At 45.6% G+C, this 20,957-nt stretch overlaps 1 protein-coding gene across 1 annotated transcript in view; it reads right to left on the bottom strand.

Annotated features, from left to right (window-relative positions):
• LOC124605961 (glycine, alanine and asparagine-rich protein-like) overlaps nucleotides 1–19,631 on the bottom strand; it is a 168,396-nt gene extending 148,765 nt beyond the window's left edge. Inside the window, exons 1-2 of the mRNA XM_047137924.1 lie at nucleotides 19,540–19,631; nucleotides 7,235–7,444 (exon numbers count right to left, since the gene is read on the bottom strand). Of these exons, the coding sequence (XP_046993880.1) occupies nucleotides 7,235–7,444; nucleotides 19,540–19,631 (302 nt within the window). The remainder of the gene's footprint in view (nucleotides 1–7,234; nucleotides 7,445–19,539) is intronic.
• Nucleotides 19,632–20,957: the final 1,326 nt, after the last annotated feature.

Genomic DNA, 20,957 nt, shown 5'->3' with positions numbered 1-20,957 from the left:
CTACTCGTATAAACTGCCGCTTACATAATTTGTTCAACATGAACACCGAAGACATCGACGAATGCTGCATCCGTAAAACGATGTAATCAGGAGTTGCTCGCAGTAGCTCTGGTGGAATCTGTGCAACGTGTTCCTGTGTACTAGCTTTCAGATCAGATGGAGAGCGAACGTGTCCATTTTAACGTATTATTTTAGATTTTTAGATATCTCCAGAGACAAGAGTCACGTGGATTCAGATCATGTGATCTTGCAGGCCATGCATCTGGAAAATCTCTGGAGATAATACATTCGTGAAAGGCTACATTAAGGAGGACCTTTCAATGGGCAAGAGACAATAGATGTTGTCCCATCTTACATGAAAACAGTGGTTTCCACACAGTTGCGCTGTTCCAAAGCAGGAATCACATGATGTACAAGGAGGTCTCGAGAACGTGCCGACGTCACGGGACACCTGACAGCCCATTTGGATGTATTCTGTTCAAAGGAGAGTGTATCGACAGTAAACGTGCTTGTGAACCCACGCCACGCCGCCACATATGGCTAGTGCAATGGCTCTTCGTGTACAACACGGGATTTAACAGTACCCCAAATTCGGTAGTTCTGTGTATTCACTGCACCCTGTAGTATACAATGTGCCTCGTTCAAAAAATTGGTTCAAATGGCTCTGAGCACTATGGGACTTAACATCTGTGGTCATCAGTCCGCAGCGGTCGCGCGGTTCCGGACTGTAGCGCCCAGAACCGCACGGCCACTCTGGCCGGCTGTGCCTCGTTACTCCATAGAATAGTGCCCGGCCAAATGTCAGCAGCTTCGATCCATGCCAGAAAACGAAAAGCAATTCAGAACATTGCTGTGAATCACGAGGTTTCAGTTGTTGCACAGTCTGGATCTCGTGTGGGTACCAATGTCAAATAGACCGTAAAGCTTTGTGTGCTGTTGGTCATGGGATGGGGAATTGTCATGACACTGCGCTAGCACTAACACTACTCGAGGCACGTTCCGCATGGTAAGTTACGGCAAAAGCAACTACGTCAATAACTTCCATCGGTATAATACGCCTCGCTCCTCCAGGTGCCACAACAAGCACACCACATCTACATCTACATCTACATGTTTTCGAATTTCACTGTCTTTTTCTTTAAACCATTTAATGGGATCGGACCTATACTCAGACCTTTCAGTCGGTGATACTCTCTTAATGCCGCATAATGGCATGCATGTCCGATGCAACACTACATCGTACCTCTAAAAAAATTTGGAAATTTGTGGTAGGTCCCTATGGAACCAAACTGCTGAGGTCATCGGTCCCTAGGCTTACACACTACTTAATCTAACTTAAACTAAGGACATCACACACACACACACACACACACACCCATGCCCGACGTACCTCTGAACAAAGGCACTGCAATATCGTATTTGTTCGCCGACACCGGGCAAACGACTTCCAGTTAAAGCGTCTGCCTTGTGCGAGAATATACACTATAAATGTGTGACGCAAGCTGTAGAAACATGGCTGATGACATACGGAAGTTCGTGTCTGGTCAAGAAGCGCTCTCGGATAGCCTAATGGTAAGGCAACCGCTAGCGAAAAGCAGGAAATTCGGGTTCGTGTCTCGGTCCGGCACAAAATTTCACTGGCTTGGTGCAACCCATTCAACTTGACACTAGTTCGGTGGCTTATTTGCCCACTTCGCTATTTATTTTGCTCAAACAGCGATTCAGCCTCACAAAGCTGAGTGGATTCCACTGCAGGCCTTGTTGAACTCAACGTGCCGTCTTTCCTGGAGAGTAGAGGGTAAGTTCCGGCCGCTATCAATGGTACCTGATGAAGCGTGACGGCTTGCGCTCCGCCAGATACGGCCCATTTAGTAGTGGACACTAGTGTATAAATATAGACGTAGATGCAGCCAGGCGATAAGCAGGCACCACCCACTCCTGCACTGCGCCATAAATATCTGACGCAGAGGTTGGCGACAGCGGCGACCTCTCACCCAGGCAACATTTTAATAGCACTGCCGCAGCCGCAAACAAGGATTAACATCCAAGAAACCAGTTCTCACGAATAAAAAAAAAACAGAAATAAAAAAGGGAATAAAGGAATAGATTCACGCGCGAGACGGAGCGGCTGATAAAACTCCCGTCACTCCGGTGGATATTACCGCAGTATAAGGAAAATGTGTTAGCCGCGGCAAACACCTGGACGCCACGGCATGCCGTGGCGTCACCTCCACAAATGACTTGCTTACAACTGTAGACTACAATTCTGTTCTGATTATGTCAGTCACGAAGTGCTGCAGATGTCCGCTGCGTGACATTGCACTCTGGAACGTGTTTTGTGCTCTAGAATTAGAAACTGGGCGAAAAATGACGGGAAGGCATGAGGTTTTTAAAGATGTGACGCATCTGATGCCCGAATATTACGGCTAGAGTCTGCGTACGTAGACACGATATTTGAGCACTCTATACAATCAGATGTGTAGCGAACATGGCAGCACGTGACGATTTGAGCTACTTTGAAGGCGGCATGATAATCGGTACACGACGTATGTGTCATATAATATCGAAGATTAGAAAATAATTCGGGTTTCAAAAATGTTCATCCGCGCGGGATTAGCCGAGCGGTCCAAGGCACTGCAGTCATGGACTGTGCGGCTGATCCCGGCGGAGGTTCGAGTCCTCCCTCGGGCATGGGTGTGTGTGTTTGTCCTTAGGATAATTTACGTTAAGTAGTGTGCAAGCTTAGGGACTGATGACCTTAGCAGTTAAGTCCCACAAGATTTCACACAATGTTTTTCAAAAAATGATCAAATGTCTGTGAATTCCTAAGGTACCAAGCTGCTGAGGTGATCTGTCTCCACACTTACACATTACTTAAACTAACTTACGCTAAGAACAACACACAGCCATGCCCGAGGGAGGACTCGAACCTCCGGCGGGAGGGGCCGCGCATTCCGTGACAAGGCGCCCTAAACCGCGCGGCCATTCCGCACGGCTGGGTTTTCGAAGTCTAATACGGTGGATCTTCAGTACTGCAAAGGCAATGTTTCCACACATGTAAACCGCCGCACAGGACGGTCACAAGAGTTTGACGAGCGCCTCCGCAGAGCCATAAGTGGCGGCGACGGGCTTCTCTCATGTCAGCCGTATCGCCACCGATTTGAATGTGGGGCGAATACCACCATTGTACGGAGACAAACGTACCGCGTAGGCTTTGGCAGCTGACGACCGACTCGTGTCCCTTTGCCCTCCCACGAATTTTTACTACTGGGAGAATGTACAACATAAGATCAAAAAATCAGCATCAATTTTAGGCATTCGTGTCATGCCTACAGCAATTCGCTTTTCCGTTTCTTTTTTTTTTCTTGGCGTTGATTCGGCAGTTATAAACTCACCTTATAAAGACTGGTGAGCAAAAATTAAGGACAAAAATAACTTTCGCTTGATGTGCCACTTCCGAGAAACATAGCTCGATGAAACTTGGACTATATATAGAAAGAACTGCTACAGTATAGTAAAGAAGGGAACTGAAACATATACGCAATGAGACGACCAGAAATGACACTTTTATTCAAAGACTATAATTACACTTAAGTCACCGCGATTTATGGTGGTCCCCTGGACATAACAGAAGGCGGGACATGGATCTCAATAGGGTGTGTGATCACCACGGACGGTAATGCGTGTTCTGCAGCGTGCTCCCATTCTGGCCATTAGTTTGGGAAGCAGTTCTTGTGGTAGGTCGTTTCATTCCTCCACTACCGCGGTTGACAATTGGTACATGTTACGTGCTCCAATATGTCTCCCACAGCATCGCACACGTGCTCGATGGGATTTAAGTAGGGGGAATAGACAAGCCAATCCATCGTCGAATATCCTCTCGTGCCAAGAGTTCCTCCACCTATGCAGGTCGATGTGGTCGCGTATTGTCATTCACAAAAGTGCAGTCAGTGCCGAATGCACATCTGAACGCCAGCCGTTGTGACCGAGCGGTTCTAGGCGCTTCAGTCCGGAACCGCGCTGCTGCTACGGTCGCAGGTTCGAATCCTGCCTCAGGCATGGATGTGTGTGGTGTCCTTAGGTTAGTTAGGTTTAAGTAGTTCTAAGTTCTAGGGGACTGTTGACCTCAGAAGTTATGTCCCATAGTGCTTAGATCCATTTGAACCATATTGTTTGCACATCTGAAAAGACGCACATGGGGAAGGAGTGCAGTGTTTCAATAACGATCACCGATGAGTGTAGTCTTCAAACTTATGAAGGTCAAAAACCCAGTTGCGCTGTTCCAACACCATAACACCCGGAGCACCAAAAAAATGATGTTCGACAATGATCCTCGATGCATTACGTGGTCCCATGTCCAGCATTGTCGAACATCATCGTTTTGGTTTTCCGTTTCCGGCGGTGTTGGGAGGCATAATGTTACATGGGTGTACCGACCTCCAAATTTGGGAACACGGTACACTCACCAGTCAACGTTTATGTGACACCGTTTTCCTTCCCCACGTGTATCTTTTCACGGATGCATTCGACCCTGACTTCATTTTTATGGATGGAAATACACTTCCGCGTCGAACAGCGCATGTGGTGGAGCTCTCGGAATGAGAGGATATTCGGTGAATGGACGGACCTAAATCTCATTGAGCGAATGTGGGGTGCGCTGGGTAGACATATTGCAGCACGTCCACATGCACTAACGACCATACAGCGGTTGTCTACCACCCTGGCGGAAAAATGGAACAGCCTACCACAGAGACTTCTTACCAAGCTTGTGGCCAGCATGGGAGCACGCTGCAGGGCATGCAGCGCAACCCGTGGTGTTCACCCTATTAAGGACCACGTCCCGTCTTTATTACTGTGCAGGGGACCGCCATAAATCACGGTGACTTCAGTGTAATTCTTGTCTTTGAAAAAGTGTCATTTCTGGTCCTCTCATTGCGTATTTCGTTCAGTTACCTTCTATACTACACTGTAGCAGTTCTTTCCCTGTCTGCTCCAAGTTTCATCGAATTACTTTGCTTGGCAGCGAAAGATCGTGCGAAAGGTACTTTCGTCCTCACGTTTTGTACACCAGTGTATTATACATTTACCATTATTGTTTTACAATATACCAGAGGAGTCACATAAAATTTGTATGCCTTTCATTTCGTGACCGATTCGAGATATCAAAATGAGGTTTTCGGCAAATGACAGTAGACAGAGGAGCGCGTAATTTTGGACCAGCTTGAAGTACAAACGTTTTTAATGCATTTATGAGCTTTTTAACGGCATTCAAAAATTCTTGAAAACACGTGTGATGTGCTATAACGCTCCTTAATGTTGGTGTTGTAATTTTTCATAAAAACATCCTAGAAATGTGCTACAATTGAAAGGCAATGCAACATCAGTCGGTTACTGTGATGTAAACACCGCCGTGTCATCTCAGGCTCCGCTTAACTGTTTACTTGTTTCTACAAAAGCTGTTCACTTAAACATTAGTATTCATATACATCTGAAATACTTTTCGTAAGCCCCATCAGTACGGTAGAAGTTAGCACAGACATGTACTACAGTCGTAGTTAACCTTGTATCTACGTCGGATAATGTTGGGCCAAGAGGAAATACATTTTGTTTTAGTAGCGCAGACCTATCGGATTCCAATAGCTAGGGCTGTAGTTACTTAATATTACTTGCCGACTTTTGGGAGACATTATAGTAGGTTTTGTTCTTGTTTTCTGACGTTCTTCTCAGCTTACTTACGCCAAACAAAACCACACTCCATAAAAAGAAACACATAACCAAACTTTTTCTCAGTTTTCTGTTCAGTTTTCCTGTTAAATGCTTCCTTAATCATGGTTGCTATGGCTAAACAAGCAATCATCAGGAAGAAGAAGCTACTATGCGGAAAGCTGAACAGGCAGCTAGGAAAAAGACTGATCAAATGTTTCTTTTTGTAGACTGTGGCTTTATACGGATCACTAACGCGCACGCTAAGGATTGGATTGGATTGTTTGGGGGAAGAGACCAAACAGCGAGGTCTTCGGTCTCATCGGATTAGGGAAGGATGGGGAAGGAAGTCGGCCGTGCCCTTTCAAAGGAACCATCCCAGCATTTGCCTGGAGCGATTTAGGGAAATCACGGAAAACCTAAATCAGGATGGCCGGACGCGGGATTGAACCGTCGTCCTCCCGAATGCGAGTCCAGTGTGCTACCACTGCGCCACCTCGCTCGGTACACGCTAAGGGAAGAAGACGAAAAAAGATCTCTGAAATGAGGACTTGGAGGAGGATGGGGAATAAAATCCGGACAGAAAGAGTTAAGAATGAAGAAGGATTAAAAAGGGTTGCTGAAAAAGACAAATATGACCGCAGATTTTGAAAAGAAAAGAGATCTGGTCCTGTCTAAGACAGTGCTAGCTGACAGATGATTTAGGGGACATGATGAAAGGGACAAGGAAAAGAGGGAGGAAAAGATACCAGTTGACAGATAAAGTTTGTAGTGCTGGACGAAAAGACCACTTGAGACACTAGTCTAGTTTTACTTCTGGAGGAGGTCGAGTGGATACTACAACACACACAAAATATTAGGTCACTTTATTGACGTTTGAGCAGCCTGAAATATTTAACAAGGAAGCAATCCATGTCCACGGGGAAATCGCAGTACTCGATAATATATCACACACAGGACAGAATGATAGTCTCATCTCAGTGTGCACCTGACTATGAACTTCGATGCGGTTCTTAAAGCGATGAATGCTGAGTGGAGAGAGTGTCGTTGCGTTCTGACGTAAGTAGTCTCCTGGCAACGGCAGTGTAAGGAATCTCGTCAGGGCGTGTCTACGCCGACGTCTCTTTTTTTATGCTGCGTCAGAGGCGGGAACTGTCCTTACGGTTACGTCGTAAGGTACCAACTTGGACGCTGGGCCTCGTTCTTCGGACGACACCACAAAGCGGAAGTGCAAAACATTTACGTTATGACAAAAGAAAAGGCAGAAATGGAGCCAGTATTATGTAAATACCTAAGTATCGCGCAGAATAGCGAACTAAAAATAAATAAAATAAATCTTAATGGAACTGGACTGAAGTCAACAATGTTGCTGGAGATCGCTTTTGTGATCCCGTGCCGGCCTCGCAGCGCACACGTACGCTGTATAGAAGCTGATTGCCTTGTCGGCCCCCTTGAAGCTGCACTGTGAAAGGTGCCGCCACTTCGTTATTCTGCCGCTGCGCCAGCAGTGGACGCGATTGAAATCGCTAACCGGGCCTCCGCGTCCCGTCGTGCTCTTCGCGCAAGATGAGAGTCCACGCGGCTGCACTGAATGCGGAAGGCGGCGCGGCACAGCGGCTCCAGCGACGCGATCGTGAACGTGAACGGGAGCGTGCGGGCGCGCGCGACGTGTCCGCCATACGGCCGAGCAGCGGGCCGCGCCCGCTTTCTCCCTTCCGCCGCGCTGGAGACTCGGGGCCCTCTGCACCGCGTGCGACCCGTCAGGTTCTCTGTTGGCCAACACGTGTGCCGGCCACACCGAGCACTTGCGACAGCTTTTACACGCTAAGTCGCGACGAGTGGCTCGCTTCCCTGGCCGGGATAGCACCTAGTCAGACCCGTGGAAGAAATCGCAGTTCACCCTAGGGTTGTCAGAATTACATTGTTAAGGTATTAACGTCTGCGGGTTGCCGATGTACAGGATGTTCCACATACGACGCAAACGCTGTATCCGGCGTTGCATGGCAACCAATACCTGCGCATGCAAACTGCCATTGCCGCATAAGCTCCGGCTTAATGTTACGCATCTACATACACTATGTGATCAAAAGTATCCGGACACCTGGCTGAAAATCGGTAATGCTGGAATTCAATATGGTTTTGGCCCACCCTTAGCCTTGATGGCAGCTTCAACTCTCGCAGGCATACGTTCAATCAGGTGCTTGAAAGTTTCTTGGTGAATGGCAGCCCATTCGTCGCGGAGTGCTGCACTGAGGACAGGTATCAATGTCGGTCGGTGGCCCCTGGCACGAACTCGACGTTCCAAAACATCACAAAGGTGTTCTATAGGATTCAGGTCAGGACTCTGTGCAGGCCAGTCCATTACAGGGGTTATTGTCATCTAACCACTCCGCCACAGGCCGCGCATTAGAAACAGGTGCTCGATCGTGTTGAAACATGCAGTCGCCGTCCCCGACTTGCTCTTCAACAGTGGGAAGCAATAAGGTGCTTAAAACATCAATGTAGGTCTGTGCTGTGATAGTGCCACGCAAAGCGACAACGGGTGCAAGCCCCCCCACGAAAAACACGACCACACCATAACACCACCGCCACCGAATTTTACTGTTGGCACTAAACACGCTGGCAGATGACGTACACCCGGCATTCGGCATACCCAGACCCCCCATCGGATCGTCACATTGTGTACCGTAAATCGTCACTCCACACAACGTTTTTCCACTGTTCAATCGCCCAATGTTTACGCTTCTTACACCAAGAGAGGCGTCGTTTGGCATTTACGGGCGCGATGTGTGACTTATCAGCTGCCGCTCGATCATGAAATCCAAGTTTTCTCACCTCCCGCCGAACTGTCATAGTACTTGCAATGGATCCTGATGCATTTTAGAATTCCTGCGTGATGGTGTGAATAGATGTATGCCCATTACACATTACGACCCTCTTCAACTGTCGGCGGTCTCCGTCAGTCAACAGACGAGGTCGGCCTGTACGCTTTTGTGCTGTACGTCTCCTTTCACGTTTCCACTTCACTATCACACTGGAAACAGTGGACCTAGGGATGTTTAGGAGCGTGGAAATCTCGCGTACAGGCGTATGACATAAGTGACACCCGGACACCTGACCACGTTCGAATTCCGTGAGTTCTGCGGAGTGCCCCATTCTGCACTCTCACGATGTCTAATGACTTCTGAGGTCGCTGATATTGAGTACCTGGCAGTAGGTGGCAGCACAATGCACCCAATATGAGAAACGTATATTTTGGGGGTGTCCGGATCCTTTTGATCACATAGTGTACTTACTATGCAAGCCACCGCACGATGCGTGGGAGAGGTTCCCTATACCTCTCGTTTCCTTCCCAGTCCCGCTCACATGTAGAACGAGGGAAAAACGGGTATCTGTATGTCTTCGCACGAGCCCTCACTTTTTTTTTTTTTTTCGTGGTCTTTACACGAAATGCATGTCGACAGCAGAAGGATCGTTCTGCAATCAGCTTCAAATGCCAGTTCTCTAAATTTTCTCAATAGCGTTCCTCGAAAAGGGAGAGATTCCCATTTGAGTTGCCGAATCGACTGCATAACACCTGCGGGTTGTTCGAATCTACCAGTAACAAATCTAGCAACCCAGCTCTCTATTGTTTCGATGTCTTCCTTCAATCCGACATGTTACGGATCCCAAACACTCGAGCAGTACTCAAGAATAGGTCGTACTAGCATTCTATATGCGGTCTCATTTACAGATAAACCACGCTTTCCTAGATCTCTCCCAATAAACCGAAGTCGATCTGTTGCCTTCCCTTCCGCAATCATCACATGTTCGTTCCACTTCATATCGCTTTGCAACTTTACGCCCAGAAACTTAAGTGACGTGACTGTGTCAAGCAGGACACCACTAATGCTGTATCCGAATATTAAAGGTTTATTTTGCCTACTCATCCGCATTAACCTACATTTTTCTACATTTAGAGCTAGCTGGCATCAAGGGATCACAAATTTAGTATTGGAGGGCAGCGTGGAGGGTAAAAATCGTAGAGGGAGACCAAGAGATGAATACACTAAACAGATTCAGAAGTATGTAGGCTGCAGTAGGTACGGTGAGATGAAGAAGCTTGCACAGGATAGAGTAGCGTGGAGAGCTGCATCAAACCAGTCTCAGGACTGAAGACCACAACAAACAGCCAGTCATCACACCAACTACAAATTTTGTCTACGTCCTCTTGTATCCTCCTACAGTCACTCAACTTCGACGCCTTCCTGTACACAGCAGCGTCTTCAACGAACAATCGCACATGCCGCTCTCCGTGTCCAACAGATCATGTATGTATAGAGAAAATAACAGCGGTCCTATCGCACTTCCCTGTTGCACTCCTGATGATACCTCTGCCTCTCACTCCTGGTGATACCCTTGTCTCTGATGACCACTCGCTTTCGAGGTCAACATATTGTTTTCCATTAATGCTCATATCTTCATTAACAGTCTGCAGTGTTGCACCGTGTCAAATGCCTTTCGGGAAGATAAAAATATGGAATATGCCTGTTGCCGTTCATCCATAGATCGCAGTATATTATGTGAGAAGAGGGCAAGCTGAGTCTGAGACGAGCTGCTGGGACAACGTGGTGTACCGCTTTCAGCTGTTAATAAACTGTACTTCGTTCATCCGTAGGTTGACAAAAAAAGTGGTTCAAATGGCTCTGAGCACTATAGGACTTAACGTCTGAGGTCATCAGTCCCCTAGAACTTAGAACTACTTAACCTAACTAACCTAAGGACATCACACACATCCAATCCCGAGGGAGGATTCGAACCTGCGACCGTAGCGGTCGCGCCGTTCCAGTCTAAAGCGCCTAGAACCGCTCGCCCACACCGACCGGCGTAGGTTAACAAATAAGTAAAAATTGTGCTATGTATTCCTCCGTTACCCCATTGGAGTCTCCTTCCCGCGGAACGTAAATCACGCCCTGTCATGCGTGCGGTTATTACGATACGATTGTGCTGCAGCCTCGGTGCTCTAACATTACCGTACCGGTGTATTTAACTCCGGCTGCGCTACCCTGTACGCCGCTGGGATCCGAGCTACGCGAGGATTAGGCTACAGCTCCAGCGTCAACATATCGTAGCAGTCCAACAACAAAACTTCAAATTCCGTGGATATGAGCAGCAGCCCAACAGTATAACTTCAAATCCCATTTAGTACAGATTTTAACAACAATGAAATGACATACGGCTAAACCCCGCTGTAAAAATGTAAATGTCTTTGCCTGTGATTTCCTTCGAGGTGATCTGAGCCGCATGTCGGAAAGGGTGTTCTTCCTACGCGCACGCTGCCCGTCTCCTTGTGTATATGTGAGAGTTGTGTCGTAGGTGTATTTGCAGAGTGTAGGTGGGTGTAATGGATGCGCGTAATGCTAGGTTGATGATGATGATGATGACGATGATGAGAGAAGGGAGAGGGTGAAACTCGGTGCCGACACACAGCCTAATCCTCTCAAATAGCACCAAGCAGGCTGCCAAGCTTAACATCCTATCAGACAGAAGGATCACCATCAAGACTGCCATATGCTTTCACTTCATGAAACACTACGGAGGGGTTTGGAATTTAATCCAGGACATTGGCGCAAAGAATCGCGATCAAGTAACTTTACGCCACCACCTTCACTCCCCTTTCTGTGCAAATACTGGCAGTGAAAATCTCGTCCATCATCAGGATTCGAAACGGCTTACCCGCTACTCGAGCGTCACATCGCAGGCGTGCGTTAACGACCTCGGCTACAGGTTTAACTCAGCTAATATGCTGCAGAAGGGATCAGACAGAAATCAAAAGTTAGAAAAGAGAACAAGTAGCAGACACAGGAAAACCAAACACTGAAGCAATAGGAAGCAATACTTACAGTTCTTGCCGTTCAAATCAGGATTCGAGGAATCTAGTTCGCAACTAGAGTTGGCATCTGCTACATGACTAGTAGCCCATGAAGAACAGCATCCAGCTACGCAGTTCTCACATATCAACCAGACAGCACTTCTCAAAAAGTCCTCACAATTTCCTACAAACGCTATTTGCCTGTTTACTTTCATATATTTATTTATTTTCGCGCACTTAATACCTCGACACAGAAACTCGGATAAACTGAGGAGTTATTTCTAGATTCTGCTGTATCAACAGCGATGGAATTTTTCCAAAAGATTCTCGAAGATATTAAGCAACATCTGTTTTTCGCTATTCTAATGCTTTTCGCATCTATGTACCGCTGCAGATACGAACCAACCTCATACATTTTCACAGCACATACGATCAAGTTCACATGATCAGGACAGAGAAGAGGGCTGTCTAATGAGATTTGAAACAAGATCCACATAACTTAAACTTTAAACATGTTTATCGTCAAAAACAGTGGAAACTTTCAAAGTCTTAGTGTGCCTCATTGTGTCTGGAATAACAACGAAATGATTGATACATAAACAGAGCTTATTTCCAGTGGCGTCACATCTGGTGTAGTTGCACTGCGCCCAACTCAAAGAGTGCTGATCGGGCATTTGTTTACATTAGTGTTAAACGTGCGCTGATCGAAATACAGGCGAGTTGGTAACGGCCTTGAAAAGAAAACAGAAAGAGACGTTGCGCAGTTTAGCACTTGAGACTGCTGTGTCGGTAGCGTCCGCTTGCAGAGCTGTGCACAAACTCGAACTAAAGCCTTGCAACGTAACGACAGTGCAGCGACTGGCCAATTCACATAATGCAGTCTGAGTATGATGGAGGTTGATAATGAAATACTCTTTCTTTCTGATGAAGCATGGATGTATTTATCTGGGTACCTGACCTCATAAACCAATCAACGTTTGATTTCTGAAAAATGTCATTAGTGACAACAACAGCCTCTACATGGGAAATGCAGTACCACCAAAACCTCTCGTAATACTGCCATAGATGCATTGACAGTGTGTCCTCTTGCACTCTCCTTCAATGGAATAACAATAGGTCATTTCGTTAATTGTTAGTTCTCTGAAAAATATTCACATACAAATTACAAGTTTGAAGGAAAAAGATTTTTTGTTGTCTAAAATCGACCCGCCACAGTGTCTCAGAAACTGGTGCGTATGTAGCGATCGGAGCCTATAAAGTCGGGCGCACTGCTTGCGTCCTATATGAAAGAGCGAGTATTAGCGCATTATGTCTGGATAATCTTGCTGAATATAGTATGCATCACTAGAAATTGAGTTGTTAAAGTACTGAATCTCGTATAATATCACAATATCGCTAAGTTTCAAATGGCTCTGAGCACTATGGGACTTAACTTCTGAGGTCATCAGTCCCCTAGAACTTAGAACTACTTAAACATAACTAACTTAAGGACATCACACACACCCATGCCCGAGGCAGGATTCGAACCTGTGACCGTAGCGGTCGCGCGGTTCCAGATTGTAGCGCCTAGAACCGCTCGGCCACTCATAATTTGTATAGTCAATCACTGTTACGTTCTTCGTTAAAAACATTGTATTACGGAATTGTACGACACGTATAGTTCAAGAAACAGTGTACGCTATAATATTATTGGGCAGAAATAATTGGCCAAATATAAATAAACCGCCGGCCGCTGTGGCCGAGCGGTTCTATGCGCTTCAGTCCGGAACTGCGCTGCTGCTACGGTCGCAGGTTCGAACACTGCCTCGGGCATGGATGTGTGTGATGTACTTAGGTTAGTTAGGTTTAAGTAGTTCTAAGTCTTGGGGACTGATGACCTCAAATGTTAAGTCCCACAGTGCTCAGAGCCATTTGAACCATAAACAAAACCGCCTACACCCGGAACCAAACGCACTACCCATTGCAATAATAGGGCGTCGTTGCCTCATTTTATTGAACAAATATTCTTGTCCTGGATTCAAGTACAGTGTCTCCATGTCGTTATTCGTTTACGTCCATTTTTTAGAGAACATAAGCACAGGATGCAATTTCGTTACAAACAGATTTTGTACTGCTATTTTAGAAGCATGCGAGCGATGAATTTATCTTCGCACTGCATAATCATACACTCGTATATTACCATTCTGTCGTTCTTGGAGCAATTTGTGAAGACAAATACTAAGGGAAAACTTGAAGCCAACAACTATTTTACATGGGATTCGTACCAGCAACGTCTGTTACTTACTGATTTCTTTTCTGCCTTGCATAACAGTGTGGTTCTCATTTCCAATGACTACGACGACATTGATTTTGTCTTTCGTAGCCTTAGATAACTCCAACTGTATAAGATAAGTGCAGTGTCGGCTCAATTGGTTGATTATTTATTTCATTTCCACGATCTTTCCGAGAGACAACTCTACATTTCGGATTTGGATGCAGGAAAGGAAAACATATTGTTTTCATTATTTTCTCTGTCTGGACGTTCGGATTTGGTTGCAGCATAAAATATTATCGAACAGACTGTTCTCGTTGCATTTATCTCTTTATCCTTCTCTTTCTGGATGTACGCTCCCGTCGTACGTGGTGGGATATACATTGAATACACGTAAGAATGAAAAATGAGAACTTGAGCGGCTGAACTTGTCCCTCTCGACTTCAGCCCGCCCGCTGATACATAGATTTCAATACAATCCACATTTACCCTAGGCTTTGTGAGCATTTTAAAACCATACGATCACCCGCATATGTTTGTCATCTTATTAAAAAAAAGTATATAATTTACACAGTCAATCAATGCATTCAGTGTCACAGCTAAAATTTTTTACTTACCTCTGGTCCGGACGTTGCTGAAGCTAAGATGTCAACGAACAGATGTCACTACCAATGCATCAGCACCTGAAACGAGAGATTTATATGGACATCACACTGCTTGAGGATGATAAATTACTGTGAAGTTGTAAGGAAATGTACTCATCGATTATATCTGACATGCATGTCTAAACATCAAGACACAAAAAGATAACATTAAATGGGTGGGATTTGAACTGAATAAGTATGATTTGAAGCACTTAACCAAAAGAAAATTAGGGAAAAATCACCGAACGAACTCGGATAATGATGCTGACCATCTTCCTCTGGAGTGAAAATCATTCGTTGATGCACTTGTTGCATTTCACTATTATTATTTAGATAAGTTTCATTTCCAGTGTTCGACTATTCTTTTCCTATTCTCTTTCAAATCTGGCTCCATAACGCAAGTCAAAAATAAAAACTCATTTTTATTTGCCTAATCAGAGATCCACAACTGTCAGCAAAGAAAACCACCAGAGATAAAACAAGTTAAATCCTTCTTTTTCACTGATTACGTATTCCTTCAACGTTGCAACATAATGCAGATTTTATCGTGTTAAGTACTACGAGCCCTGGCAATTTTACGCTTCTCGTCTATCGCGATAGATGCTACCTATATCTCAGAAGTTGCTATACGTTTCTTCTGCTCTATACGATCACTGTTTCTGCTGCCTTCATGTATGGCGAATTCCATCTCTTCATGACTTAGCGGAAAATCACAACATGGACGTCCAGTTCAAGATGGTTCAAATGGCTCTGAGCATTATGTGACTTAACATCTATGGTCATCAGTCCCCTAGAACTTAGAACTATTTAAACCTAACTAACCTAAGGACATCACACAACACCCAGTCATCACGAGGCAGAGAAAATCCCTGACCCCGCTGGGAATCGAAGCCGGACGTCCAGTCGAAATTGCATTGCAATGGACCAAAGCGGTCTGAATGCATAATTAGATCATTCACAAAGCGATAATACTGTGTTTGTGATATATAGACTGCCCAAGTCAGAAATAACAATTCTCTCATGCGGCATGGAGGAAATGAATTCATACAATGCCTTTCAGTAACAAAACAAAACTTTTTTGTCACTTTCGATTTAGCATCCTGTCACAGCAGCACCCTTAAATCTGGAGCAATAGCTCAGTTTTTACAACAATGTTTTTATGAGAACGAAGAAAGAAACGAGATGTGACTTTGTTGGAACAACCATTCTGTAATTCCCCGGGCAGTGCATTAGGAACACAATGGAACATACAAATGAATACTGTAGAAAAATTTTAATACTGTCACTGTGCTCGCAAAGAGAGTCAGATTTCGATTTCCATGTTGAATCTATTTTTGTTGTTTCTTATACAATTTGCAAACGAATAATGGAAAAACTTTTTCATCGTGGACAATTCTCCATTTATGTACCTTATTATATTAGTACAGATGCATTCTCCTCGTAGCACCAACAAAACAACAATTCGAAGAATCTGTTTTTGTCATTTCTCCCATTTGTTCATCTTCCTGTATTTCTCACCCAAGTACATTATAGACGCACACGCACATGAGCTGACACCAAGACAGGACACTTAACTCTCGCGACGCAAAAGCAAGCAACACTATGTTTTGGTGCAGAGAATGTCAGTGCGTGCGTCAGTAACTGGTTTCAACATAGGCCTGTTGTCGCAAATGTGGCCGACCTTATTCACTGCAACGAACTGCTAGCGGTGTGGAAACACATTTGCCGAAGTTGCGAGTGATTTAACACGTTTAAGAATAACGCAAACAGGACTCAGTTACAACATCCTACGCGCACGGACCCGAGACGGAAGGCGACGGTAGAACGAAAACAGACGCTACTGCGCGCTAAACTGACTGTCGACCGCACTGTAACGGAGCAGCCTGAAATACGTCAGCTGCAATCTTAAAATTTTAATGTAACACCTTAAACCTCAATCAACTTCTGCTACGTGTCTAACATGCATGTTCAGGGTTTTCGGTATCGTTGCTTTCGAGATAGCGGAAAACCGGGGTGGAATGAATATTTATCAATTCCAAAGCAACCTGTTTCCAATAAGAGAGGCGGGAGAAAAGTAATGAGACTAGCAACACCGCGAGCGTTCTGTCAACGCTGTGTTGTCACTTGTCTAGACAGGTGTGTACATCCCTTCCACATGATCAGTTCCAAGCTTCAGTTCCGTGTTACCAAAATGGAACACCGGAATTTATAGCAATGTTATGCCATCAAGTTTCGCGTAAAACTTGGGGAGCAGGCCGCTGTGGTCGAGCGGTTCTAGGCGCTTTAGCCCGGAACCGCGCTGCTGCTACGGTCACATGTTCGAATCCTGCCTCGGGCATGGATGTGTGTGATGTCCTCAGGTTAGCTAGGTTTAAGTAGTTCTACGTCTAGGGGACTGATGAGCTCAGATGTTAAGTCCCATAGTGCTCAGAGCCATTTGAACCATTTGAAACTCGGTGAATCCGCGAGTGTGACTTGTAAAAAGGTCTATGGGGAACATTCATTATCAAGAGCACAAGCTTTTCGCTGGCACAAATCATTTTTAGAAGGCCGAGGACACGTTAAAGACGAATCTCGCTCAGGGAGACCTTATTTATCAAAAACAGACGAAAACGTCGAACGTGTGCGTGCCCTTGTGAGATGAGACTGACGTTTAACAATAAGGTTGATGGGTGAAATGTTTAACACTTTCACAGTAAATTAAATTTTGACCGTGTTTACTCGTGCGAAAAGTTTGTGCCAAAATGGTGCTGAAAATCTTGACAGCTGAGCAGAAGACCAATGAAAGAAACGTGTGCCTTGATCTTTTTGAGAGGACTGCCACTGACCACGAATTGTTCATTCGTGTGATCACAGGTGATGAATCCTGGATTTTTGAGTACGATCCTGAGACAGAATAGCAAAGTGAGGAGTGGCACACTGAGACTTCTGCCGGAAAAAGATCAAATGAGCAAATTAAAGATCAAACATTGCTGATTAGCTTTTTTGACTGGGATATGTCGTGCATAAAGAAGTTGTTTCTCCTGGGCAAACTGTCAACCAAGTGTTTTACAAAAATGTCCTTGAAAGGCTCAGCAAAATGGTGAATCAAATGAGTCTGGACATTGCAGAGAAGTGGATGCTGCATCAAACAAGTCCCCATGTCACATGGCCATTTACATCAAGGATTTATTGACCTCAACGGGTATTCCTTTTGTTCCACAGTCCATACCCCCTATTCATCTGATCTAAGGCCTTGTGATTTTTTTCTTTTCCAGAAATTGAAAAATGTCTTAAAAGGAACTTATTTTGGGACTCTAGAGAACATTCGAAAGACTGCGACCGACATGTTAAAGGCCCCACCATTAGAAGCATTTCAGCGCTGCTACCAGTACTAGGAACAACGACTCCGCCGGTGTACAGCTGCTGAAGGGAATTACTCTGAGGGGACAATATCGTTGTTTGAAAAAAAATAAAAACTTTTGAAGATAAAAAATCAGTCTCGTTACTTTTGTCACACACCTCGTACACTGCTGGCCATTAAAATTGTAATATCAGACTAAATGGTAAAGAATGAAAATTTACTTATTGTGCTTCTACTGTACAGTGATTTGAGGGTCTAGAAAGTGCGAAATATATTACACGGAGGTGACACATCTGGAAGCAACAATTATTCTAACCCGGATGGGTACTGAGGCGAACTGGAGATCTGAGAGATCGTGAAGCCGTCTCTCGGCATCCCATTTCCAAATGTTTGCAATGGGTGTCAGATCTGGAGAGCTGCTGACCAGGACCCTTTGTATCGAGATAGGTCAGAAGGCATAGGAGGTATGTAGTACTGCATTATACTGTTGAAAGATAACGTCACACGCGAGACTTCGAAGATGGCGAAGTGCAATCTGGCAACACTCGTCCTTCTCCTCGGAGCCTCCACACAGGGATACATCTTGCGTCATATTGTACTGGAACATACTGAAGAGACAATGTGGTTCCATTCCTGTGCCCTGTGTTTTCGTTGGGGCGCCTCTCTTTGCTGCCTCGTCAAGAGAAGTCGCAACAGCGGTCGACGTGCTGACAGTTCGTGGTGCTCCAGACCTCGTCCCAGTGTGCGTGCGGATTTTGTGTTGCTATAAACAAATACATTCCCTGGCTCAAGGTACGTAGCTGTACGATTCTGCACGGCCGAGCGAACAACATGTTCGCCGCGCGGGATTAGCCGAGAGGTCCGAGGCGCTGCAGTCATGGGCTGTGCGGCTGGTCCCGGCGGAGGTTCGAGTCCTCCCTCGGGCATGGGTGTGTGTGTTTGTTCTTAGGATTATTTAAGTAGTGTGTAAGCTCAGGGACTGATGACCTTAGCAGTTAAGTCTCATAAGATTTCACACACATTTGAACATTTTTGAACAACATGTTCATCCTTCGGGGCTGCTGAAATCATGTTTGGCTTTGACAAAGGCCTTACTGAAACCGTCGATTACATATACGCATGTCAGTTGTCGGATCCCGACCAACACGGAAAAGTAAACCGTTCTCTAGTTTAAGCAAAGATTCCGCCGATGTCGAATTTCGATTTGTCTTCATTGACATTACTCCTTACGCGACGCATAGCACATTTTCTTCTTTAAAAACATGAACACTGGATGCTATTTTCTGAACGAGAAATCCGCTGCGTTATGTTTCCTTATTTTGTTGGTCTTATTCCTACTTGATTTGTGTGGTTGGACTGAAATGCTAATCATTTGCGTATCCTAGTTGTGGTATACGCTACACTCCAACTTGACATTTGTTTCATGCCGCCTTCATGGCGTTCTTTGAAGCTAGCAAATGTACCTCGCGCGCGAATTTCTTCACTGGGCTATCGTCGTAGCGCCAGTCAGAACACACGAGAACGATATGAGATGTCCGAGGCTTCTCGTAGGCCAGTTAATCGACGTGAATGAGCGACTCGAGAGAGGCACGCCGGGGCCAGTGGGTGTCACACAGATTCAGCGTTACGTAAGACAGCTGGCTTGCATATCGGCATGCGCAAGGACGGACGGCGACGTGGCATTGCCACCCGAATTAGCGCGGCCCGCGGCGCTATCGGGGGCAGCGGGCGCCTCTGGCGGGCCTACGTGCCGCCCCCGGCGTCGCCGCCGCCTCCGCCTCCGCCTTCCGCGCTCGTCAGTGAGGCGTCCCAGCCGTCAACTGCTGCGGAAGCCACCATCACGCTATGTAAATACACTGACAAAAAAAAAATCCCAACACTAAAATATAACTAATGTACGGCAATGAAATTTCGGGAATACATTTGTCTGGGAAACATATTTAAGTAATTAATATTGAAACATAGCAGGTTAAGGTAAGCGCGAGATCAGCCATTGCAAATGTGAATTGCGGGTGCATTCTACATCTACATGGATACTCTGCATATCACATTCAAGTGCCTGGCAGACGGTTCATTGAACCACCTTCACAATTCTCTATTATTCCAATCTCGTATAGCGCGCGGAAAGAATGAACACCTATTATCTCTCTGTACGAGCTCTGATTTCCCTTACTTTATCGTGGTGATCATTCCTCCCAATGTAGGTCGGTGTCAACAAAATATTTTCGCATTCGGAGGAGAAAGTTGGTGATTCGAATTTCGTGAGAAGATTCCGTCTCAACAAAAACGCCTTTCTTTTAATGATTTCCAGCCCAGATCCTGTATCATTTCTGTGACACTCTCCCCCATATTTCGCGATAATACAATACGTGCTGCCTTTCTTTGAACTTTTTCGATGTACTCCGTCAATCCTATCTGGTAAGGGTCCCACACCGCGCGCTAGTATTCTAAAAGAGGACCGACAAGCGTAGTGTAGGCAGTCTCCTTAGTAGGTCTGTTACATTTTCTAAGTGTCCTGCCAATAAAACGCAGTCTTTGGTTAGTCTTCCCCTCAACATTTTCTGTGTGTTCCTTCCTATTGACGTTGTTCGTTATTGTAATACCTAGGTACTTAGTTGAATTTACGGCTTTTAGATTAGACTGATTTATCGTGTAACTGAAGTTTAACGAGTTCCTTTTAGCACTCATGTTGCTGACCATTAATAACTGGTGTAACTGCCAGAATGTTGAATGCAACCATGCAAACGTGCATGCATTGTGTTGTACAAGTGCTGAGTGTCAGTCTGTGAGGGGACTGATGCCTCAGATGTTAAATCGCATAGTGCTCAGAACCATTTGTCAGTCTGTGTGATGGAGTTCCATAACCGTTCCGCCGGCCGCGGTGGTCTCGCGGTTCTAGGCGCGTAGTCCGGAACCGCGCGACTGCTACGGTCGCAGGTTCGAATCCTGCCTCGGGCATGGATGTGTGTGATGTCCTTAGGTTAGTTAGGTTTAAGTAGTTCTAAGTTCTAGGGGACTGTTGACCACAGCTGTTAAGTCCCATAGTGCTCAGAGCCATTTGAACCATAACCGTTCCGCGTAGTCGATCAATTCAGAGATGGTTAATTCTATTTATAGATGATGCTGGAGTTCTCGTCCGATGATGTTCCATGTGTGCTCGATTCG

Source organism: Schistocerca americana, chromosome 3, assembly GCF_021461395.2.
Source record: "Schistocerca americana isolate TAMUIC-IGC-003095 chromosome 3, iqSchAmer2.1, whole genome shotgun sequence".
NCBI lineage: Eukaryota > Metazoa > Arthropoda > Insecta > Orthoptera > Acrididae > Schistocerca > Schistocerca americana.
The sequence above is the reverse complement of the archived record's forward strand: the minus strand, read 5'-3'. Positions and strand labels throughout refer to the sequence as shown.